Source organism: Dipodomys merriami, unplaced genomic scaffold, assembly GCF_024711535.1.
Source record: "Dipodomys merriami isolate MVZ:Mamm:240054 unplaced genomic scaffold, mDipMer1.0.p SCAF_11, whole genome shotgun sequence".
Classification (NCBI taxonomy): domain Eukaryota; kingdom Metazoa; phylum Chordata; class Mammalia; order Rodentia; family Heteromyidae; genus Dipodomys; species Dipodomys merriami.
The window spans coordinates 30,015,413-30,040,803 of record NW_027202382.1 but is presented as its reverse complement, the minus strand read 5'-3'; the positions used below and the strand labels follow the sequence as shown (position 1 = coordinate 30,040,803).

Here is a 25,391-nt window from a genome sequence, read left to right as displayed (position 1 = left end):
TGTGTGCCTAAAATGTCAGAGCTAGGAAGGGGTGGAGATACCTTTATGTTGATACCTTGCCATGCTTTATCTTATTTATTTTAAGCAGTGCTAAGGTTTGAACTCAGGGTCCTACGCTTACCAAGCAAGGCACTCTTAATTCTGAGCCACATCTCTAGCCATTCGTTTTTTGTGTGCAGGATATTTTTGAGATAGTCTTGCAACCAGCCCAGGTGTGCTCCTAAGCCTATTTTAGGCATTTCATCAAAGCTAGGGTGACAGATGTTCAGCTGTCTGTTGAGAGTGGGGGTCTCCTGAACTCTTCAGCCTGGGTTGGCCACAAACATGAACTTCTCAATCTCAGCCTTCCAAGCAGCTAGGATTATAGGCATAGTCAGCAACACCTAATGATGCTCTGTAATACTTATAAGGGCTCAAGATTTAGCTCCCATTGTAAAATAGAGCCAACATTTGTTCTAGAGATATCTAGAGCCTGGGGAATGCATTGAGGAAGGAGATTCTGCTCTAGGGGAGCAAGGCATCCTGAGCGAGCTTCAAAGCCTTAATTCAGTGCTGCCCCCGGCTGGTGACTGTAGAAACATAGCAGGGAGATACTCTGTTCCCCTAGTAGAAACTGGTTGCACAGGAATGAGGATGCAATGTGCATGCCTTAGTCCAGAGACTGAGCTGGTCCAGCAGAAGGTACTCTTCTCAGGTGTTTGTGCTGGCAAAAAAAAAAAAGAACATAAATGTCCATTGATTGGGAAGTGACAAGTTCATGATATTGAGTCCCTTCCAGGGAATGGGGTAATGCAGGGACGAGGTGAGGGAAGGTCCTCAAAATAAATTTGAGATGGGAAAAAGCATAAACTGTGAGCCCATGTGTGCAGGGATCAGGAGATCGGGTTGCGTGTGTCTACAGACATGTTTATAAAATGACAGAACAAGCCAGGAGAGACAGTAAGCCCCATGGGAAAATGACCTCCACGAATGGCTGCACTCTGGGTTCTTTACTGGATAAATACATAACCTTGGGGAACTCTTACCCATGACCAGGCCGTGAGTACTTTAGCCATACTGATGATTTTAATCCTTGAAACCACTCTGTGAGATGCTATCATCCATAACCCACTTTATGCATGTCCACCCTGGGAAATGGGAGCACGGACTGGTCATATAATGTATCAGAAGCTACAGGTGGCAGAGCAAGGGCGGTGAATCCCTGGCCTAGCTTCAGAGCTGTGATTCTAACAGCTCCCTCTGCGTCTCTGCCCAAAATCCAACATGAGGCACAGAGTTGGATGCTCACATGGTTGTGGACTGGTGACCTTTAGTTTGCTTGTCTCCAAGTCTACAGTGCTGTTCTCTTGGTAATAATCTGACTATATTCCTGTGGGTTCTCAGCATATGGAAAACTTATTAAATATCTTGTTGAATGGATGGCTGAGTGAATGGATGGATGGGTGGTGGATAGATGCATGGGAAGATGGATAAATAAATAGATAGGATAGATGTGTAGAAGGGATGATGAATGTAAAGGGGCAGGAAGAGAAAACAGCATTAAGAGTGTCTCAAGGAATGGGGGCAGTCCTGAGGTTTGAATTCAGGGCCTGGGCACTATCTTTGACCTTTCTGTGCTCAAGGCTAACACTCTGCCACTTGAACTACAGCTCTACTTCTGGTTTTTTTTTTTGTTTGTTTTGTTTTTTGGGGGGGGGGGTCCGGTCATGGGGCCTGAACTCTGGGCCTGGGCGCTGTCCCTCAGCTCTTCAGCTCAAGGCTAGCGCTTCTACCACTTGAGCCACAGCACCACTTCCGGCTTTTTTCTTTTTGCTTATGTGGTGCTGATGAATCGAACCCAGGGCCTCATGCATGCAAGGCAAGCGCTCTACCACTGAGCCACCTTCCCAGCCCCTGTTTGTTTTTTTTTTATAATTAATTGGAGATAAGAGTCTCACAGACTTTCTTGCCCAGATTGGCTTTGAACCATGATCCTCAGATCTCAGCCTTCTCAGTAACTAAGGTTACAGGCATGAGCCACCAGCACCTAGCTTGCCTGCTAGTCTTAAAGACAGGATAATGAACATGACTCAGAGCCTGTAGTGCAGCTGGCAGCAGAAGTGTTCTGGATGTCCTTGGAAGAGAGAGAAACAGTCATAATCTGGGAGGGCTTCAAGGGGGTGGTGGGAAAAGAGCTGAAGAGTAAAGGCAGGACAGGTACGAAAGAGAAAGGATAAAGGGCAGAAAGATGTTTCTTATGAAGAGGAAAGTTGTCGGGGTGAGGAATGGCTAGGCAATGTACATTATCTTAATCTTTTCAACAGTTGCTTTGGAGATGCAGGACTGAGTGCAACGATGTTAGGTTGTTTGCTCAGTATTGCACAGCAAGTCACCAGCAGGAACAGGATCCTTACATAGTAGGTGTGAATCTGTAGCCCCAGCCTTACAAGGTGGGGGTCAGGAAAAGCAGTATGTTTCCTCCTTTCCTCCCTTCCAAGTCACCAACCTAGGTCTCATGATGTTCTGCCTCCAAAGAGAGAAGAATCATGCCCTGAAATAAGCCCGGTGAGTCACCGTTACCTGTGGTCCCTTGGGACTTCTCCAGAACGTGTGTTCCCACATGCTCAAGCATCTGATAGTCTCCTACCCTCTGTGGTCCACTTTATGTCCATGTTCAAGCGTGTGTGCAGTGTGGTGTGAATACATCCCCTTGGTCCTACTCTGGCCCTGGCTCTTCCTCAGTCTCCTGCCAGGCACTGTATCAGACTGATCTATGATTTGAGGGCTTCCAAGTCAGCTCCCACCAGCTGAGTGAGATATTTACCTCCTGAGAGCATGAATGCAATAGCGAGTTGTTATGTTTGCAGAACTGCACATAGAATTTACATTTCCATAATCCTAAGAGCCTTTCAGTGATGGGTGGTATCTGCACCATGCCACCTGCCAAGTCAGATCAGGATTGCTGAGCAAGCTGAGCTGAGGCATGGGCCCCTGGGTTGGGTTTTGCTGGTAACCCAGGATGACAGACATGGGAGCGTAGCTCTCTTGTGACCACCCTTGCAGGCAGAGGATGCCCCTCGGCTCTCACAGTCAACAGTGCAGGGAGTGCAAAGACAGATCCTCTGTTTGCAAAGGGGAAAGCAATACACATGGAATAGATGTTTGGTGACTTGGGAGAAGTGGCACAGCCCGTAGATAATCAATCCAGAAGACTGGCTGATCTGTCACAGAGAGGGCTGTGACAGGCAGAGGTCATCTGACTGGCAGCACGCACAGGTAGAGCATGCAGGTTGCTTTTGCGCAGGTGTTGCATGTGACTTACCTCCCTCTCTCAAAGCAGTGGGGTGACATGGTGACCTCCAACTACCTTTGACAATTCTGTTAGATGTGCATTCCCTGTACTCAAGACTTCTATCTGCCTTGCTGTAGGTGGGAGGGTTTGCTGAAACCCCATCAGCTCTTACCTGCTCATGTGGAGCCTCAAGGACCAGGTATGGACCAGGTGCAAGTATTTGGGTCAGTGACCCGTAGCAATACCAGCCAGCAGCTTACTCCCAGAATGGGGAAACTGAGGGCTATTCTCCAGTTCCAGCTTATACACCTGCCTGTCCCAGAGGGCCTGCTTACTCTCTGCTCTAATGACCATGACCACCTCAAAACCCTGAACCAGAGAGATGGAGAAATGCCATTTGAGGCTGGACCTCAGCCATCACTCAGTGTAATCTGCTGATAACCAGATGATAAAAGCAAGGTCCAGCAATGGGAGGAAGCTGCCTCAGGTCACCCAGCAAACCAGTGGCATGATGGAAACATTACTGGCTTTCCATCTTCCCAGCCAGAGCCCTTGGTAGTCTGCTCTGCTGCCTGAGGCTGCTTACCATGAAGGGGAGGTTGGTGAGCCAAGAATAATGGCTGGCCTGGGGCGCCCACCAACCCAGGAGCAGGACCTCAGCTAACCTATTGGCAGGAGCCTCAGGTCAGCTAGGCAGAGGTGAGTGAGTGCGGAAGACTGCAAGAGTGGCTTTGGGGAGCAGTGATGGGGGACAGGCCTCCCCCCTCCCAGCTTTCTTTTAGGGATAAACTCGATTTACTGACACCTTTTAGGATACGTGTAAAAACGGAAGGCACAAGAGGTGTAAGAAGGTAGACACTGGGGCTGGGAAGGTGGCTCAGTGGTAGAGTGCTTGCCTTGCAATGCATGAGGCCCTGGGTTCGATTCCCCAGCACCACATAAGCAAAAAGAAAAAAGCCGGAAGTGGTGCTGTGGCTCAAGTGGTAGAGCGCTAGCCTTGAGCTGAAGAGCTGAGGGACAGCACCCAGGCCCAGAGTTCAGGCCCCACAACCGGACCCAAAAAAAACAAAAACAAAAAAAAAAAAAAAAGAAGGTAGACACTGACTCCTTGGACCCCCATCCGCATTTCAATTAAAGAGCAACAGAGTGGGCTGCTCCCCTGGGAATCTAATAGGTGGAGACCAACTCCAGAGGTCTAGAAACTATTCCTGAAATGCTGGCTTAGGAATCCAACTTCTTCCAGCTTTTGCCAGAAAAATCCCGCCCATGACAGAGGATGTGACAACCCTGCCCTCCAGTGCCCACTACAAACCATATTCGTCCCAACATTAAGACTTCCAGAATGGTGTAGCCTGAGCAGCTTTCAGGCCCCCGGTCTTGTGATGGGGAAACTGAGGCCCAGAGAGGTAGAGACGTGCCAGGTCTTAGGTTCTGTGAAGGATGGGGGATGGGCAGCACCTTCCCAGCCCTGGCCTCTGCAGCACTGGTCCATGGTATTGTCATCAAAGTCATTAGCCTCCTCTCGGTTCTCAAGGTTGCTGCATGCCTATTTATAGAACTGACCAAGAGGGCTCTACCATAGCCATGAGAAAGAATACCAATGGTGCTCTCTGCTGCACCTTTTTTTCTGTGAACTTTATTTAACTCCTTAGATGATGCCTTCCTGTAGTGCAATCTTCCCTCTCTATGGAGACACTCCTGGGAAAAGAGGGAAGAGGGCACTGCCATCTTGATGGTCAGGGACTCTGAATTGCATGCCCACTGCCTTGTTGTAGCTCATGTTACCCCCAACGAGCCAGTGCCATCCTCCCCGTCCCCATGCGCTGTTATGAGAGAGCCAGGATGCAGCCTCAGGCTCTCGGTCACCAAGTAGGGGACTGGAAACTTACCTGCTTCTATATTCCTGGAGCATCTGCGGGTATCCAGACTAGATATAGCTCCAGCTATCTGGAGGTGATGTTTCTTTGGGGTATTATTATATTTTTCAACCAATCATGACACAGTCTTCTCAAGATCTACTGTGCAATAGACAAAACTTGGTCTCTCATCAGACACGTATTCTGAGGGCCTATGGTGTGCTAGGTAATATTTCCCCTTTTTGCAGGCTGCAAATGTTACCAGGGCCTACTGTGTGCTGGATGATGCCTTCTCCCTCATCAGGCACAAGTGTTATCAGGACCTACTCTGTTCCCAGAGATACAAATATCCCAAAGACCTACTGTGTGCCATTTGGTGACTGTCCCTCACTATACACAAGCGTCATGAATACTTACTGTGCGCCTGGTGCTGCACATCTAACTAGACACAAGTGTCACAGGACCTAATGTGTGTCAGGTAATGCCTTTTCCCTCCCAAGCTGCCCACTGTGTTCCCTCTAGTCTTGACACACAGTAGACCCTTTGTAGGTCCTTATCAAATGAGTCATGAGGACATAGACTCAGGGCAGGAACAGGAGAGGAGATGGGTGTGTTAGAACAGCATCAGAACGGGGCAGCAGGCAGGGCAAGGGAGCAGAAAGAGGCGAGGGGCACGGAAGATCCTGCAGCTTTGGCTTCTGTGGGTGCCACCTGAGCCCTGGGACTTGCTTCCCCCACTTTGCTGGGTAGAAGTTCACATGGCCTCAGGTTGGATTTTTCAAACCATTCCATCAGGAGTCCCAGGAATGCTAAAGGAAGCTGAAAACCTTCCCCTGCTCATCTGAAAAATCTCTCTCAAAGCAGACTTTTAGAGAGCCACCATGCCCACTGACCCCCACTGAGGACTGGCAGTTAGCTGTGGAGTGGAGGGCCCAGGGCCTCTAGCTTGCCTGCCTCCTCTGGGAGATCTCCAGAAGATGAGACTCCACATGGCACGGTCCTCTTTGGTGCCCTCGCTGTCTGAAAGCTCAGCCCTTGGTCCTAATTGTCCAGTGGGGAGATTACAGTGCAGAGCCGATTACAGCAGATGGTGGCAAACCAGAGAGCTTAGTGTCTCTCACCTTGCGGCCAATTCTTTGCTGCTTTTGAAAGCAATGATACCTTTATTGGGGAATATTTGGACAATATTGAGAAACAGGAAGAGCAACATGGATGTGGGATTGTAAGGGCGTTGGCATGTTGCTTCTGTTTTGTTTGTTTTTTTTCTGTGTGATTTTCCTTATAACACAGCAGATCCTATTATAAAACATGATTTATAGCCTGTTGAGGCCACTTAACATTACAGTGTATCACAGGTCCTTGGCATTACAAACTCTCTGTGAACATGGTTTTTTCCAAGCAGAACAAAGTTTCCTTGCATTGGGTCAAACAGCCCCCAGTTGCAGAACGGTTTGTCAGCTGGAGCGTCCACAGTACAGTTCCATAGATAGGGTGGCTTAGTAGGAATTGATTTTCTTACATTTCCGGAGACTAGAAGTCTGAAGCCAGGATGCCAATGTGATGGCTTCTACCTCTAGCCTCGCAAACTTCCGGTGTCCACATACAGAGGAAAGGAAGTGAGTTCTGTGCCTGTTTGCTCCCTCGCCTTCATTCTCTTTAGAAAGCCACTGATTGCATCAGGAGAGCCCCCACCCTCATGACCTCATCCAACTCTGATTACCTCTCAAAGGCTCCATCTCTCAATTGCCACCATGTTGGGAGTTTGGCTTCAGTGTGTAAGTTTTAGCTGTGACATACACACATCCTCTAATGTTGACTGTTAATCTAGGGCTAAGCGACTGTCTCTGTGAATCTCCACTACAGGTGCGTTGGGGAAGAGCAATATGGTGGATCTCAGAATTTGGCCTTACCACTTCGTATGTTTGTTCCATCCTCAGCACTAGAAAGTATAAAACAAAGGTAGTGTTGATACTCAAAATTTGTAGCTAAGGATAAAGAACCCCTTTAGTAACCTTGTAGACAGGTGATTTCTCACCATATCTTCCTCTGAATGACAGATCCCTCCTCATCCTCAAAATAAGATTTCACCAGGATTTTATGTGGGTATAGAGCAGAGGGCCTGACACAAGGGCTTTTGTATTAAGCAACTGTTAGTATGAATGTTTTTGCTTTCTCTTGGCTACTATCTTATTGGGGTCCCCTAGACACCCCTAGGATTCCGAGATGAGCTAGAAAGGCTCATAGGATTCATATCCACTCATCTTTTACTCTCTGTGGGAGATTGGTTCCAAGATTCCCTTGGGGATGCCAAAATCCACTGATGCTTGAGTCATTTTTAGAAAATGGTGTAGTATTTGCTTATCACCTACACACATTCTCCATATACTTTACAGTACTGACTGGGCACCAGTAATTCATGCCTGTAATCCTAGGTACTCAGGACACTAAGATCTGAGGATTGAGGTTCAAAGTGAGCCCAAACAGGAAAATCCTTGAGACTCTTATCTCCAGTAAACTACTCAGAAAAAAACAGAAGTATCATTGTGGCTCTAGTGGTAGAGCAATGGCCTTGAGCAAAAGAAGCTCAGGCCCTGAGTTCAAGCCCCAGGACCAGCACCAAAAACAAACAAACAAAAACCCTTCACATCATCCTAGATGACTCCTAATACCCAATACAATGGCAATGGTTTGGAAATTGCTGTTATACTATATTGTTTAGGAAATAACAAAAAACTCTATGCATGTGCAGTATAGTTTTTAAGATATAATTTTATTGTTACTATTAAGGTACTGTACAAAGGTGTTACCATTCCATAAGTCAGGTAAAAAGTACATTTTTTTTTACAATGTCACCCCTTCCTTGGCTTTCCCCCAGTTTGCCCCTCCTGCCCTGTCCACAAGTTACATAGTATACTTTTCCATGTAGCATATACTGAATACCATGATTGTATTTGTTCACCCTCCCTCCCTTTCTGTACTCTCATAGGTAAAATTAAAAAAAATATTATTGATCTGTGGCTGGTTGAGTCTGCAGAGGGGGGGCTCTGACTGTAGTTGTATATAGTTGTGCTCACGGCTGATTTTTATTATGAAGACTAAGCAAAATGAGCCAGGGGAAAGGCACACTGGAAAAGTTCAGTGGGAGCCCAGGCTCTCTGGCTGAGTCACACAGGACACACATTTAATAATGTGACTCTATGTGTGAGACACCATCTCTCTGCAGAGCTTTTTTTTTTTTTTTTTCCCCAGCCCTGGATCTTAAACTCAGGGCCTGGGCACTGTCCTTGAGCCTCTCTGTGCTCAAGGCTAGCGCTCTACCAATTGAGCCTCAGTGCCACTTCCAGCTTTTTCTGTGTATGTGGTGCTGAGGAATCGAACCCAGGACTTTGTGCATGCTAGGCAAGCACTCTACCACGGAGCCACCTTCCCAGCCCCTGCAAAGCACTTTTAGGTTGCATTCAAGGTTTCACTGGGGGCCACACCACACTGCTGCAGGAGAGCAGCAAAGCAGCAGAAGCCACTCTGTTTGCACCTGCCATCTAAGCCCAGCACGCTGCACAGCCTGGGTACAGGGGTGGGAGCTGTGGCAGGCAGCAGTGCTCAACATCCAAGTTCCAGATGCCAGTCAGGACCCATCCTGACACAGACATGCGGGCCCATTTAAAGATGGCAGCTTGGAGGTATGCTTGGGACACACTCTTCAGCATAGCTTTCCTAAGAGATCAAATGTCTTATATTTGGGCCACTATATTTATTTACATTGTATTTATTCCATGGTAAGTGTCAAGTGGTTTCACTGTAGTATTTCCATGCATGAGTATGCTGTACACAGAACAGATTAACCTACTCTGTTGCTCTCTTTTCTCACCCCCTTCATCTTCCATATTTTTAACAACTTTCAGGAGTTTACCTTGTGCCATTTTTATACATAGACACAATGTATTTTAGTATCATTCCTGTCTTATCACTCTTTTCTTCTAGTCCTCCTCATTTCTCCAAATAGCACCACAATTATAGTCACATGTGTGTGTGTGTCTGTCTGTCTGTCTGCAAATATCTGTCTAGATAGATGATCTAGAGAGATATTTAGATAGATGTCTAGAATCTAGATAGATATTAGGTCTGGATTCCAAATTTGAGAGACAGCATATGACCTTTGTTCTTCTCAACTTGGCTTTATTTCACACATGCATTTCGCAAATGAATAATTTCATTCTTATGGCTTAGTAATATTCCATTGTGTATATGTAACACATTTTCTTGATCCATTCATTAGTTGTAGAGGATCTGGGTCGTTCTCTAGCTTGGTGTAAATAGTGCCACAATGTACATGGGTGTGCAGGAGAAATCTCTATTATATCCTGGGTAACATTCCTTCAATTAACTATCTAAGAGTAGAATATCTGGATCATAGTTTTAGATGTATAGGAAGTTCCATACTGACTTCCATAGTAGTTACACTAGTTGTTTGTATTCTTGACAAATGCCATTCAACTGGCACTCCAGTTGTATCTCAATGAGGTTTTGATTGCGTTTCCTTTATGGCCTAGGATGTTGAACATTTGTTTATGTATTTATTAGCCATTTATACTTTCAAGAATTGTCTATTCAGTTCATTTTCCTAATTATGAGTTGGGTTTGGGTTGTTGGACCACTTTGAATAGCAGTAGACATAGGCCCATTTCCATAGGCCAAACTAAGGGCTGGGGAGTGGAGAGAAGAGGACTTATGAGCAAAAAGAAAACTTTAGGGGCGATTGCCTTCCTTCATGAGGGGGTCCTGTGAAGACTTGAGAAGCTGGAAGTGCCCCCCTTCCCTTTAACTGTGTGTTCCCCCGTTCTAGGCTCTGAAGGGCTCCAAGAAGCTGGTGCTGTCTGTGTACTCGGCTGGGCGCATCCCTGGAGGATATGTCACCAACCACATCTACACCTGGGTGGACCCACAGGGCCGAAGCATCTCCCCACCTTCAGGCCTGCCCCAGCCCCATGGCAGTGCCCTGAGACAGCATGAGGGGGACCGCAGGAGCACGCTACACCTCCTTCAGAGCGGGGATGAGAAAAAGGTGAGCTCCTGGTTATAACAGAGGGAGGAGCTGGTGGCAGCCAAAGCTGAGTTACCAAGATCTTTCCACATGAGAACAGGGCAGGGCTCCTCAGAGGCTCTGCCCCCACCCCCACCCTGCAGGCCTCTGTCCTCTCCCACATGCCCCTCTCAAAGAGTTTTGTCTCTGGCCTGTTTCTGACCTGTTCGGTGTGTACTCCCCACACAAGCTACACTGCTGCAAAGAAGAGCTCAGATACATGCATTCAGCGGATCAGTCACCATCCCCCTCTAGAGGATGGGCTCTTCTGCTGGCTGGAGTTGGGCTATACCAGGCCCCACTGCCTAGCCCTAGGAAAGGAAAGGGAGAAGGCTCTGGGCTGGGCTTCATACATTAGAGATGGCTGAACTGCTCCATGGTCTTTGATCTAGGTGTGTAGCCCAAGAAGCTGCCAGGACTTTTACCATCTCCCCCAGGGAATCTGTGGTAGTTTGGGTCCCAGATTGTAAACAATAGAGGCCTGCCCTGCCCCACCCTGGTGTGGGCAGCCCCAGCACTGCAGCCGGGGTACAACCTGCGGAGGATCTCTGCCATTCTGTTCTCCCAGTCTTCGCCCTCAGGTGCCCACTTACAGGAAGGGGGCGTCTGATGGGCTTGGTGCGGAACCTTGACTTAGAAACTACCAGGGCGTTAGCTGGTGGGGAAGGGGTTGTTGCTTGGAGCACCATGGGGTTTGTAACTTAATGACTGAGGCAGGGGTATGAATAAATGTCCCCAACAGAGCTCTCCTCCTCATAGAAATGGTCTGTGTCTTGCCATCAAATGAACCAGGGATTAACGGGGCTCCTCATGTCTTAACCTTCTCTTTGGGCTGTTTGATTTGCACTCCTTTGGGTGTGATTTGACTGACCAGCAGCTCTGCTCTCTCCAAACCTTGAGAGTTAAGAGGCAGCAGCTAAGAGGCCGCAGAACCTAGATGCTGGGCCGAGCACCATCCCCGTGGAGACTCTTTCTGAGCTCTTTCCTTTACCTGTCGATAAGAGCATAACATTAATTTAGTGCATTTGTGTTCTTTGTTGAAATGTCAATATGCAGGACATAGGCGATCTCTGTGCTCCTGGGGGAGGCAGTGGAGGCTAAGAGGCTAGTTGGTGTGCACTGGGCCACCTCCCAGCCATCCTCAGAGTGGCTGGGGTCTTATGCCCTCCCCAGCAGGAGGGCATTCCTCGGTTCCTGCAGCTCCTATCTTCTGCAGTGCCTAAGTTTTGTGGGGTAATTGGTCATGCCTTGAGCTGCTAACACCTTGAGTCCTTCTAACCACCTGTAGGGTGCTTGTCACTGGCTCCATCCTACCAGAAGTGAGTCATCTAACCTTATTGAGCTCTACTGTGTGCCTGACAGTGTCATGAGTGATGGGGATAAAGGAACTGAAGAAAGGAAGGAAGGAGGGAAAACTAACTGGCTGGCTGGCTGGTTGAGTTGTTCCATCTACCATACACAGGCTGTCTTACCTGTCTGCTTCTCTAGGCATGAATCAACTCTTGGTGGTTCTCCTGGCTGAAGGTAGAAGTATGTTATTAACATGGGTGATTTTCAAATACACGGAGTAGTCATAGGTGGGGTCTAAGAGTCAGGGTCTCCACTAGAGGTATATTATCCACACCAGGGCCTCCCTCTGTCGTCCTGAGTCCTGTGTAACCAACCCATGTACACACGGGGCTTTGCCTAGTTCCAGAGAGAGAGTTGTCTGCTTACAAAGTCAGCATCAGAGGCCACAAGTCCCTGCAAGGGGGAAAAGGCACTTCCTGTCTCTCTGTTATCTCTACAGGCATGGAGGGATGCTCAGCCATGAATCAGCAGGCTGCAGACCTTAGCCTTGGTGGTTCTCGTGTGTGTGTGTGTGTGTGTGTGTGTGTGTGTGTGTGTGTGTGTGTGTGTGTGTGTGTGTGTGTGTGTGTGTGTGTGTGTGTGTGTTGTGAGATGTTACTAGGCTTTGGACTCAGGGCTTCATGCTAGCTTTTTTGCTTATGGCTGATTAGTATTCTACCAATTGAGCCATACTTCCAGTTTGGCATTTTACTGGTTAATTGAACATGTCTTGGGACATTTGTCTCCAGACTGGCTTTGAACCAGGATCCTCAGATCTCAGCCTGCTAGGATTACAGGTGTGAGCCACAGGCACCAACGCACCCTTAGGAGCTCCTGGTTGGTTGCCTGAACCGATGAATCGAAGATAATTTTGTCTTTGTCTTCCTCCGGGACTTACCACGGCTCTTTTTAAATACTGTGACAAAATCCATTGAACCCCAAATCTCAGCTATTTCTCAAGTGTATATTTCAAAAGTAGGTTTGGGGTTTGGTTTTTGTTTGGACGTAGAGAGGTTGAGAGTCTCACTCTGAAGTGAATGACCTTGAACTCAAGATCCTCCTGCCTCAGCCTCCTGAGTGCTAGATTACAGGAGCATTCTACTATGCCCAGAAGTGGGGTAGATTTTCAAGAAAGTCAGGGAAGGCTTCATGAAGAAGCAATCAAGGTAAATCTCAGAGGGCAGATGGAAGAGTGTTTGGGGGCCCAGACCTCCTTTAGGGGGTGGGGAAGGACCTTTTAAATTTCTTTTCATTATTAAGTAGTTAAAAGGTTACAATTTAGAGGTCATAATTCTGTAAGTCAGGTGGTCCAGGGACCCCAGCGGTACTCCAGCATGCCCAATGGTGTTCAGGGAACCCAGCAGTGTCCTGGAGTTCCCATCAGTGTCCACATGGGCCCAGCAGCATTCCAGCATTCCCAGTAATGAATCAAGGTACCCAATAAGGGACCAGGGACCAGGGTGTGTAGCAGTATCTCAGAGTGCCCAGCAGTAAACTCCAAAGCCTGCTTATGAACTCTGGCCCTTTCATTTTACATTTCAGTGAGGGCCACACTGGAATAGCACAGGAAAGCCAGGGTTAACTGAAGGAGAGAGAGAGAGAGAGAGAGAGAGAGAGAGAGAGAGAGAGAGAGAGAGAGAGAGAGAGAGAGAGAGAGAGTGTGTGTGTGTGTGTGTGTGTGTGTGTGTGTGTGTGTGTGTGTGTGTGTGTGTGTGTGTGTGTGTGTGTGTGTGTGTGTGTGTGTGTGTGTGTGTGTGTGTGTGTGTGTGTGTAATGCTAGCATGGTACCTGCCTTGGTTGGGCTTGGTTCATGATCTGTTCTCATTCTAATCGGCTGATAGTATTCTGTACTCCGAGCCAGGCCTCCACAGTCTCATTTTCTTTCTCTTAGATGAATTTTGCTCATGCCAAACACTAGTTGGATTTGTAGTGAACGATCAAGGCAGATTATCCTGTGGCTGATAGAACTTTATTACCGTTCTGTGATAAAGACTCCACTTTATTTCCATGTGGAGGAGTTGTGGAAAACGGTGGGAAGATTGGAATGTCTGTTTCTATCCTTAGTATTCAGAGGGAGCTGCTTGGAGCTGGGCATTTTGGGCTTGGCTGCAAGGATGCAAAAGGTCTTGCCCAGGCCTCCTTGGAGGTGGGAAAGCCAGTGGAGGGATGAGAGGAGCTTACTACATATGACCTGGCATATTGGGTCTAGCAGATCCTGAGCCAGGCCTGCTGGTCCCTGCCCAGAGGGCACAGTCCTACGAGCACCATCTGTTCCCAGCCAGCCTCCAGCCCTTCTGTGTGAGGCCTCCCACCCCCTACCACTGTCTCAAGACACAGACCCTCTCTGGGGGTCTTCAGAAGTTCTCTTTAGCTCTCTCACTTGGCCCACAGCTCCACACGCTGGCATAGCCTGCCCTTTCCTCTCCACCTCCTGCCCGCTATGAGCCATTTTCTGTGGTCTGTTCCATGCCTGGACCTCAGCACTGGCTGTGGCCCTGAACAAAGCTGACAAGCCAACACACCTGGGATGTTGGATCCCAGGGAACCTCTGGAGGGCTCCTCAGCATTCTCCTTTCCCTGAAGTTTTAGCATTGATAGAGGACAAGACTTCTCCAATTTACTCAGCAAGTCAGTGAAAGAACCAGGGCAGGACTGGGGGTGTTTCTGGGGACAGTCCTGATCTGGCCTTGCCCTTCTGGTGTGTGGAGTCAGTTCCATGTTCTTCTGAGCAGGGGAGGCATGTCACACACAGACACAGACAGACAGACAGACACACACACACACACAGACACACACAGACACACACACACAGACACACACAGACACACACACACAGACACACACAGACACACACACACAGACACACAGACACACACACACACACACACGCACACACACACACACACCCCGCTTCCCCCACGTGAGCCTCCTCCAGGCTGACAACACCTTATCTCTCCCCTGCAGGTGAACCTGGTGCTGGGGGATGGCCGCTCCCTGGGCCTCACCATCCGAGGGGGAGCTGAGTATGGCCTAGGCATATACATCACTGGCGTGGACCCAGGCTCCGAGGCGGAAAGCAGCGGGCTCAAGGTGAGGGGAGATCCCAGGGTCTGGTTCGCAGCATCTGTGTCTGTGTAGAGAGGAACGTCTGGACGAGACCCACTCCCAGAACCTCACCAGTGGCCATCTAGAGGCCAAGGCCAGGGCATGATGGAGGCCATTCATTCTGTTCTTTCCATCCTTACACAGTGTCTGCATGGGAACAGGTGTTACTTTTACAGTCATGGCTAACTACGACTATAAAGCAATTTCCATTTGGAAAGAAGGCGGAGGAAAAGCATTCCACAGAAGTTTTCCGGTCACTGGGTTTTGCCTAAGTTGCAGAGGGCAAGGGCTTTATTTGCTCCTAAAGTGCCACCTTCAGTACATCCTTCCATCCTTTCTCCTTTCCACAGCAATGAAACATTTTCTACTTTCCTTCCCCCACGAGGCCCCTTCGGCTGTACCCCTGACACCTGCCTACACTCACTCGGGCGTCCAGGGCCGATTAATTCTGTTTATTGCAGTGCACTTTCTGTGGAATTAGGCGTATTGAAAAGGAATAAAGGGCTTGGCTGTGTGGGTGGCAGAGCCAGAACAGGCTTTATTTGTAAATAGGGCTTCCTGTCGCTGTGCAGATCTCTCCTGGGGGGAAAGGCTGCTTTCCAGCTGCTCGGCCCACTTACTTCCCCAGGCCCAGGTTGAGTTCCGAGGAGGGACGGGCCAACCCTGCCCTCTGTGGAAAGGCACTTAGGAGGTCAGGGGCTCCCAGCAGTTACCCTAGGGGTGGGCCAGGCAGTGGGGGTTGGGGGCAAGTTCCCCACCCTCTCAGCAGGGGCTGCCACCCCCTCCACAGTTTATCTTTGGATAACTCTTATTCTTTTGTACCTGCCCTCACCTCCCACCCCCCACAGCTTTCCAGTCCTACCAGAGACCCAACCTTTAAGCCCTGTGTTCCATTCCCGATAGCCAGAATTGATTGGCAGTTAGAAATAATCACTGTGACAGCAGTTGCCACTTATTAACCAGCTATTATGAGTCAGACACGGTGCAGAATGCTTGAGCTATGCATGCATACAATCCTCTCCATAGCCCTGTGGTAGCCATTAATAGCATGACTTAGATGAGTAAAAAAGACTCAGAAAGGTACAAGAAGTTGCCCAGAGCCACACAAGGATCCTGGCCTGGTCCTGCCCTACCCCAAGGTCCTCTGAAGGCAGTGTGCTTTATTCTTTTTCTCCTAGATCCGACTTCACCAACCAAAGTAAGGAAACAATGAGAAAGAAGGGAATAAAGAGCACTAGGTGTCTACGTCATCACCCAACATGCAAAGTTAGTGTGTGCCAGCTCTTCTATTGGTGCCTTCCCTGGAGGGCTGTCAGCCAGTCCATTTCTTTTCATGGGGTCCAGGCTGTCAGTCTGGTCCTGGGACTGTCCACTCACAGGGTCACCCCTCTGATTGTGGCCTTAGGACAGGCCTGTCAGGGATATCTAGGGCAGAAGCTGTGTCTCAGTAAGTGGGGACAGATGGCTCTTTGCAGCGTGGTGGTGGATGCTAGGTGTCTCAGAACTGCTGTGACAGCTGCAGGCTAGGCTGGCCCCTGTGCACACTGGATTTTGTCAGAATCAGTTCTGACCACCTGTCCTCTCTGGGCTTAGCACCTTCCATGTGCCATCCCTCGGTACCCTCCCTGTGGCTCAGGGGCTCCCAATACTTAATCCCACCAGAGAGCCAGGGCTGGGTATTATCTCTCGGCTCCCAGCGGCATGACATGGAGCCTGGGTGTGCTTTCTTTTCAAAATATCCCCCTGCCCCAAGACAGCATCTGCATGTAGTAGATGTGTAGGAAACAGTTCTCTACTTGAGGGAGGGAGGAAGGATCTTGGCAGGACCAGAACCAGTTTTCTTTCTTCCAATCTTGTGCCCTGTCTCCCTCCTTTGCACCCAGCTCATACACAACACAGAGTTCACTTTTGTGGAAGGAAAGGATTCTGCTAAGCACGGCCAGTGGCTTTCCTGCCCTCCTGCTGTTGCAATCGTCAATCCTGTGGTGGACAGGACTCACCAGTGAGTGAGTGCTAATACGTGGGCAGAAGCTTAAGCAGAAGTGGCATGTTTTTATGTAGCTCCGAGATATCTGTATATGTTGTGATTATGGAGAGAAAATAAGTTTATAATAGGTAATCCTGACTGCCACCCACATTAACTGAGTATAAATTTTTAAAAAATTAGTACCTAGCCAGGCATCAGTAGCTCATGCCTATAATCCTAGCTATTCAGGAGGCTGAGATATGAGAATCATGGTTTGAAGCCAACCTGGGCAGGAAAGTCTATGAGACTCTTATCTCCAAATTAGTCATCCACACACTCAAAATGCTGGAAGTGGAGTTGGGCTCAAGTGGTAGAGCACTAGCCTTGAGCAAAGAAGTTCAGGGATGGCATCTAAACCCCTGAGTTTAAGCCCCAGGACTCTGTCTGTCTGTCTGTCTGCCTGTCTGCCTGCCTGCCTGTCTGTCTCTCTCTCTTCTCTCACACACACAATTACCTGTTTTCCAATTGTGAAAAAAGTATCCTTGCTAGACATAGAAAAGAGAAACAGTTTCCTGTCCTGTATTTTCCGGGAAGTCCTTCCTCTCCTGCCCTGTGCAACCTTGGGATGTGACAACTCTTTGCAGTTAGCATGACTTTCCAGAGCTCTTAAGAGTCTGGCCTGCCAGTCTCTTGGGGACCCTCCTTGCTGATTCTTTTCCTTCTGTGACCCCACCACCATGAGCCTTTTAGAAAATGGCCTTCCTTCCCAGGTCAGATCATGATGTGTCTGGGCTGTAAGATTTTCATCAAGTTGTGGCCACTTCTCAGTACTAAGATGGGCTGTGAAACCAGGAGCCTGGGGCTGGGATGTAGCTCAGTGGTAGAGCATTTTCCCAGAATTCCTGAGGTATAGGATTCAATCCCTGGCCTCATCAGAAGAGGTGAAGAGGCACAAATAGCAAGTTTGTGTTTCAATGGCCTTAGTATTATTTTTACCTAGTGCAATTTACTACCTATGATGTCCTCTCTTTGCTGGCAGGAAAGAAAGCAGGGGAGGGAGGAGCCATCGATGTACCTAAGCTCTGAGGCAGGGGTTTGGAGAGAGCTATTTGCTGGTGGCACCAAGGCCATATCCCTCTCTGAGTTCTCAGGCCATAGGTCCTTCTCCTGGGAAGGGACTGCAGACAATGGAGGACAGAGCAAGGTGTCCCTACACCTGGTTTCCTGGAAGGTGCAGGAACCCAGAATTCAGCTCCCCATTGAATGGAGAGTGGCAAAGCCCCTGGAGCTCTTAAGTGACATGCTGGCCGGGCACTGGGGTGGGGAGCAACGGCACTGCACACCTGCTAAGCACTTTCCTTATGCTCCACTTTAATAACACTCTGGACAGTCTCAGAGGTAGATGACCCACTACTTTTTATTGAAAGCTGTGCAGACTGAGGCCCAGAGAGGCCTAGCCCTGGAACCCTGGATGGGAGTGATGGGAAAAACAAGCCCAGCCAGACAGTCTTCAGCAGCTGTGGTTGGCCCTTTTCTGACATGAACATCTTGTTCCCATTCCTTCCTTCTTGCACCTTTCCCAGACAAGTCCTGTGGCTCTTACTCTGGCCCCTGTGGTTCTGGGGCAGAGCAGGAGAGGGGGCCTGTAGGGGCCACCTTAACTGCCCTCTAGAGATGCAGGAGAGGTGACTGATGGATTCTCACTTTCACCTTTCCTCTGTGTGCTGTGTCTGCTCAGCGGCTGTCGCTGGGGAAACATTCCTGCTTCCCGCAGGACTCAGGCCAATGGCCACGCCCCCTCCAGGTGCTGCCTGAGTCACCTCAAGGCAGGCCCAGATGGATGGCCTGGTTGTCATTGTCCCCATTTTACCTTTGAAGAGCCTGGTGGTCAGTGACTTTCAGCAGCTTGTCCCTGAGCTGTCAGAGAAGCCATGGAGTGCAGGCTGAGCCATCGCTGCCCCTAAGGCCACTGGCGACAGGGAAGCCCAGCTCGGAAGTGGGGTGCCTGTTCCACTGGGGCAAACATTGTCCTGTTTCTGTAACTTCCATCCAGTGCCCGGCCCCTCCCCCATGGGCAGCAGGCAGCTTGTCATTTGCACAACAATGCCAGGTGACTTATGTGGCACACAACTATCTGTACCTGTGTGATGGAAGCTGGTCTGCCAGGAAGGGGGTTCAGTCAGTGCTAAGAGTTGTTGAGAATGTCTGTCTTCCGTGGAAGGAGCACCCAAGGACCAGCGCATGGGGTTTTGTCATCCCTAAATGAGTAAAGGGCACATATACACACTCACACACACATACACGCACACACACACACTCACACACACACATACACACACACACACACACACACACACACACACACACACACACACACTAAGGCCATGGGATCAGAGCCAACTTAAATTTGCATAGCCATGAGAAAAGACAAGAGCATTTAATGAATGGTGTGCTTAATGTCTCCTCGAACCATTCTATCCATTCTGTCCACCAGATAGATAGAAGCCCAGGTTGGCATCAGGCTTTTCTACAAATCTCTTGCGCCGCCCAAGTGGCTGAGCAAAGGGTCTGCAGTGGGGTGTGGGGGCTGAGGCCATCAGCTGCCCTTCTGGCTTCAGACGTGGCCAGGCTGAGCTCAGTGGTGTCCATGGAGGCTGGTGTGGTGTGCCGACCCATGGCCACGCTAATCCCCTTTGCTGACGGACGTCATTGTAGCGGTGGGCCATTTGTCAGCCCCTGTTGTGGAGCAGGGCTGTAGCAAGGCATGGAGAAGAGGTCACTGTCCTGGCCCTGGCTCTGGCCTTGCTTGCAGATCACTTGTAGTATGGATCAAGGCGTCATACATCGCAGTTGCTGTGAGTACAGAGCCACCCACATGGAAGACGGCAGCCGCCAAGGAGTCTGCTTGTGGGTGAGGGGTCGGGATGTGGACACACCAGGAGAGGGGCGGCTGGTCTAGGGGCCATAGCCAGCGTTGGTTTCTGGGCGCAGTAGCTCTCACATCTGGAGTCTCATGATGGTGGTGGCCATGGCCCTGACTGGTCTCTCCATGGCTTTTCTCAGTCCTTGCACAGGCCTCGTGGGGGCTGCTTCTTAGCTTAGCTGGGGTCTGCAGGGAGGGAGGCAGGTGGGGCCTGGTTTCTGTGCAGGAAGCAGATGGCATCCCTGCTCAGGGCTCCGTGGTGCCAGGTGGGCATGTGAGCAGTCCCAGAGGAGAGCAGACCCTCCCCCCCACCCCCACCCCCGCCTGGTGTCCTGGAGCTGCTGGGACAAAGGTCCACACGCTGGGTGTCTAACAACAGCAGAAACAACTTGATTACAAGATCCAGACACCCAACGCCAGGGCATCAGCAGGATGGCCTCCCTCCGAGGCTCGGGTGGGGACCTCCTTGCCTCTCGCCACTCCGGCGGCTGCTGGACTAGTTAGCTGGAAACTCATGGGGATCAGAGCCATACCTAGCCATGGTGACACCATGGATACCAGGAGAACACCTGCCCTGTCCTATGGCCAGGTGCTATCCTGAGGACGTAAATAGTGGCTCCTTTCACCCCCCCACAGCAAGCCCATGACTAGCATTCTTAGCCCTTACAGCACAGAGAGGTTAAGTGACTTTACCAAGCCCACATATACAGGAAGTGGTCGACCAGGATGTGAATCCAGAAATCGGGTACTTGGCCACCCTGCTGTGCTGGGTCCTTGGGAGGAGCCCTCAGCCCACTGTGGCTACAGAGACAAGGGCTAGGTATGGGTCTCGCAGGGCAGAACCAGGCCCTGCAGAGGGGGACAGGTACCGTGAGGACCAGAGGGTGGGGGGACAGATGAAGTGGGGGTGGATGGTGCAGTGGGTAGGAGGAGACAGTTCTCTTGAGACTTCACAGCTGGCCAGCAACACCTGGAGAGACACCTGGCACTAGGACTGATGGAGTTAACTTCAGAGCCGAGGAGCAGTTATCTGGGAGGCAGGCTAGAGGGAGACTGGACCTGTCAGAGTTTAGGGTGCAAGAGACTGTGTCAGAGCTATTTACCTGCACCTATTTCTCTTTAGTTTATTTTTTTCCAGCTATGTAAGCACTAACTTGCACGCGCGCGCACACACACACACACACACACACACACACACACACACACACACACACACACACACACACACACACACACACACACACACACACACACACACACACACAGTAGGAGCCCATACATTCTGCATTCTCTAAGCAGCCTTATTTAACCTCTGTGTTGATTAACAGTCCCTGTATCATAAATCCTATGCCATAAATCAGTGCCTTTTTAGTCTATTCTCTAGACTAGGCAGTGATCACCACTATTGAATTTCAGAATGTTTTTAGCCCTCCCTGAAAATCCCTGTGATCCTTTAAACAGCTGTGTCCCTGCTCCCCTCCCCCAGCCCCCTGTGAAATACTCATCTCTATTCTGCCTCTTCAGAACAGCCCCCTGGGGGCCCCAAGTATGAATGAGTCACAGATCATGTGACCCTTGTGTCTGGCTTCTCTCTAATGTTATGCCCTAAATCAGTAAATTCATGTTGATGACCGAGTAGTATTCTACCACATGGCTATGCCATATTTTGATGGACATGTGAGTGTTTTCCATCCATCAGCACCTTTCCCTTTCTCATTTCTTGGTGTACTTTTGCATGATTATTATATGGTGTACACTACTTTACATCCCCATTTTTTTCACTTGCATTTTCCCCATGTATGGTAATTAAAAATTCCTCCTCAGCACAATTTGTAATAGTTGCATAATAATAATTCCATCTGTGGCTGAATTATAATTTACCCAACCATTCACCCTTATTCCCTGTAAGTCAGGCATTTAGCTGGTTCTAATTGAAATAAGGTTTTCAAAAGAGTAACAAATGAGAGAAGTCTCAGCGGAACTTCTGGAGTCAGTTAACTGCCTCCAGGCATACCTCCACCTTCAGGCAGTATAGCCCTGGGCCAGCAGGAAGACTTGTCCCAAATTGCTTAGAGACTCTTCTTAGATCCCATAAAGGTTTTTCTTTTACTTTATTTTCCAGTCAGGCAGAGCAGATCTTCCACAGACCCTGTCCCCTCTAGGGTTCTGCCATGCCTATCCGGTTTTCCTCTTCCTCTCCCCTCCCCCTTCCCTCTAGCTCTCTGTTACCTTGCATTAATTGTACAAAGGGCTGTCACTATGAGATTTCCATGTGCTTGGATCATGTTCACCCCCTCTTTTACTTCCCCCACCCCTTTAAACAATTTCAACTCATTCATTATTCTATTGCCATTCATGCATATGAAGTCCTCTGCTTATTTCTCTTGTCCCTCCTTTGATACACATTTCTTTTCCTTTTTTACCCTTGACTATATAGTTTTCACGTATAATTTGGAGGTTACAGAAACTGAATGAAAATTCATGCATTTGAATTCACTTGAAATTAACATTACCTGGCGCAGTTACTACTTCTCAGTCCTTATTGTAGAGTTGGAGACCACTTTAGACAGATTGAAAGTATTGAGATAATGTTAAAACACACACACACACACACACACACACACACACACACACACACACACACTGTCTCTCTCTCTGTCTCTCTGTCTCTCTCTCTCTCTCTCTCTCTCTCTCTTCAAGCCCAGTGGAGTATGTCTGTAATCTTAGCTACTCAAGGAGGCTGAGATCTGGAGGATGGTGGTTTGACACCATCCTTGGACTCAAGGGCAGGCCTTGAGTCCAAGCCCCAGTACCAGCAAATTATGAAAATATATATGTATATATTAGGCTTTCAAAAGAGAAGCGTGTCCATCTAGACAGCTCCTTCCAGGGTGCCATGAGGACATGGTATAGAATAAGGATACCAATATTTTGGCAAAATTGGGTATAAGCTGGCTTCTCTCCCCAAGTCTCTAAAACAATAAAGGGTATAGACCCTTCCTGTCAGGAGGATGGTTGCAAACTGTTAGGAAGACACAGGCATAGGCTGGCATGGTGCAACCATGGTCGTCTTCTTTGAAGTGAATGTGTTCATCTGTGTATCACTTCCTAAGGGAGTGGAGTTCCTGAGAGAAAGGCCTGGAGACCTTAAGTTGCTGCTGGCCGAGACTCGAGCAGGGATCTGAGACCTCAGACATGCAGCTCCAGGCTCTGTCTATACGTTTACATTCTGCAGAACTGTGGCTGTTGGCTGGGTGAGCTCCTGGAGGTGAAGCTGCAATGACTTAGCACTGGGGGAGGCTCCAGATGCAAAGGGCAGAAGCCCAGTTACCCCTCCTCACCCTGGGGGTGGGGGGCAGGGCAGGACAGGCCTTTCACCTTCTCTCACTGTGCCTGGCATGGCTCTGTGCCATATACATGGTTTGCAAAATAAGCCCTGAAAATATCTTTACCTTAATCCTCTGAGCCTGCAAATAGGTTGGATACGTAGCAGAGGGATCTAAGGGCACAAATAATATCTGGCCCCGGGATGCAGAGATGGGCCTGGTGGGCCCAGTTTATCACAGGGGTTCCTAGAAGTGGGGGCGACAATCAGAAAGAGAACCAGAGAGATGGACAGCCACTGGTGAGAAAGACTTACTTGCCGGGCAATATGAGCTCTGGAGGTGAAGAAAGGAGTCCCCAGCCTAGGAATATGGGCGGCCTCTGGAAATGGACTACACCTGGGAAGGAACTCTTCCATCTCTTCCTCATTCTAAAGGGCGCTGGTCCTGGTGGATCAGGGCACGCCCCAGTGATGTCATCGACCAGTGACGCCATCAACACTCACCACCTCCTTGCGGGCTGTGTCTCCACATACAGTCAGAAGGGGGGTCGGGGGATGAACTGTGGAATCACATTCAGTCCACGGTGGAGTCTTCACTCCTTGGGTCTTTTCCAATAGTAGGTTGGTACTTTCATAAAGCTTAATTGTCAAGAGGCTGAGATCAGAGGATCATGGTTGGAAGCCAGCCTAGGCAAGAAAGTCTGTGAGACTCTTATCTCCAATTAACCATTCCAAAAAGGCCAGAAGTGGTTCTGTGGCTCAGGTGGTAGAGACAGAGCCCAGGCCCAGAGTTCAAGCCCCAGGATCAGAAAAAAAAAACATCCATCTTTGCCACTGGCTCATGGGGCAATTCTGTACACCCCAACCCCTGGTCCCCACCTGTTCCAGTTCATTCTACTGCCTGGCTGTTCCCACCCAGGTCGGGCCAGCCTGAACAGAAAAATCGGCAAGACCCCCATCTCCAAAATACCCAGCAAAAAAGCTGAGCTGGAGACATGGCTCAAGTGGTAGAACAGCAGCTGTATGAGGCCCTGAGTTCAAGCACAAAACATTGGGTGGGTTCCCCTCCTATGACATCTTCCGACCTCTCAGCTGATGTCTGTGAAGGCTGTGGACTTGAACACTTGCAGAGCACCCAGAAGCAAGTTAGCAGGCTGGGCCAGGTTTGTTCTACCTGTCGGAGGGTGTGGGCCCAGACCCCTGACCTTGCACCCCTCACTCCAGCTGCCTGCCCTCTGGAACAAGGGGCTGTGTAAGTGCATGTCATGTCTCCCGGTGTGGGGCCAAGAAAAACACAACAGAATTGGGCCTCCCTTTGCTTTGTGTTTGAGGGAAATCTGGCCAGTGTCGTGTGAAGTGGGGCTGCCCGTGCCCAGGCCCCTGCGTGGATGAAAGAAATGGCTCCCGCCTGGCTGGCACTTTCTGTGCTTGCCTATCCCTTCATTTCATTCCTTGTGTCCCCATCCGTGAATTCTGTTCAGTGTTTGTGGAAAGTCACCCACCATGCCATTTCAGGGGCCCAGCACAGTCACTTTGAATTCAGGCAGTTCCTGCTTTAGAGAGGGCACCATTTGAATGGTGACCTGGAGATCGCCTAGTGTCATCCAGGTGAAGTATGGAGGGAAAAGTGTTCAGGGTAGAAGAACAGCATATGCAAAGGTCCTGAGGTGGGGAAGGGCCTGTGGGATGAGCTAGTGAGCCACACTTCTCTCCAGCCAGGTACAGGAGGTGCTTGCAAACCACAGGGGCAGATATTTGCGGTTTAAATCAGTCCCTCTAGCATGCACGGAAGGTATTGGGGTGGGGGTGAGAGTGAAGCAGAGGCCACTTTGGAGGTCGAGGGGAGAGGACAGAACCAGGAACAGAGTGGAGTCCACAGAGAAACAGGTCCCAGGGTCCTTTGGGAGGGAAAGTGGTCCTGATGGTGGACCCCATGCATCTGGAGGTGTGGGGGGCTGTGGGGTAGGAAGGGCGGAGAAGGCCAGAGGTTCCTTCTTAATCTCCAGCAGCACCCTCATCTGCAGGCTGTTGCATCCATGTGGATCACCCGTGGCCGCTGGCGACATGACTTCAGTTGTATTTCAGTGTGACTAATTTCAGCCCAAATAGTGGTGGCTCCTATTCTTGGACAGTGTCGATTTGGAACAGTTCCACAATCTTAGAAAGTTCTGTGGGCAGCGCTGGCTCAGGGGCTCTGGAGTCATCTGAGTAGAAATTTTGGGCGAGTGGATGCTCTTCTGGGGCTGGAGTCATCCTGCTCCAACGTTAGCAGGCTGGGTGTCCTTGAACGAGTGATCGAGCCCCACCGCGCCTCTGGAAACAGGAAGCAGGAAAGCCCCCCTGCCACGTAGGTGCCCAGTAATTGTGTAGTTCTGTGTCATGCCAACAAGGCACATGGGCTCCCCAATCAATTCTTCCTGCATCTGACCCCTGCGATTCCTCAATTTGGAAGCCACATCTTCCTGGGGAAGAACTCAGGAATGACCTTTTCCACCCAGCTCTGACCTTGACTCAGAGGGCCCACAGGCTGGTATTT

At 49.6% G+C, this 25,391-nt stretch overlaps 1 protein-coding gene across 5 annotated transcripts in view; it reads left to right on the top strand.

Annotated features, from left to right (window-relative positions):
- The window catches only part of Whrn (whirlin), a 64,750-nt gene that overhangs the window by 16,567 nt on the left and 22,792 nt on the right, over positions 1 to 25,391 (top strand). For 3 of the 5 annotated variants that reach the window (XM_070012262.1, XM_070012235.1, XM_070012225.1), the window contains exons 2-3: positions 9,971 to 10,189; positions 14,501 to 14,626. In XM_070012262.1, the coding sequence (XP_069868363.1) occupies positions 9,971 to 10,189; positions 14,501 to 14,626 (345 nt within the window). The remainder of the gene's footprint in view (positions 1 to 9,970; positions 10,190 to 14,500; positions 14,627 to 25,391) is intronic. The other 2 variants (XM_070012253.1, XM_070012244.1) reach the window with 2 other exon arrangements.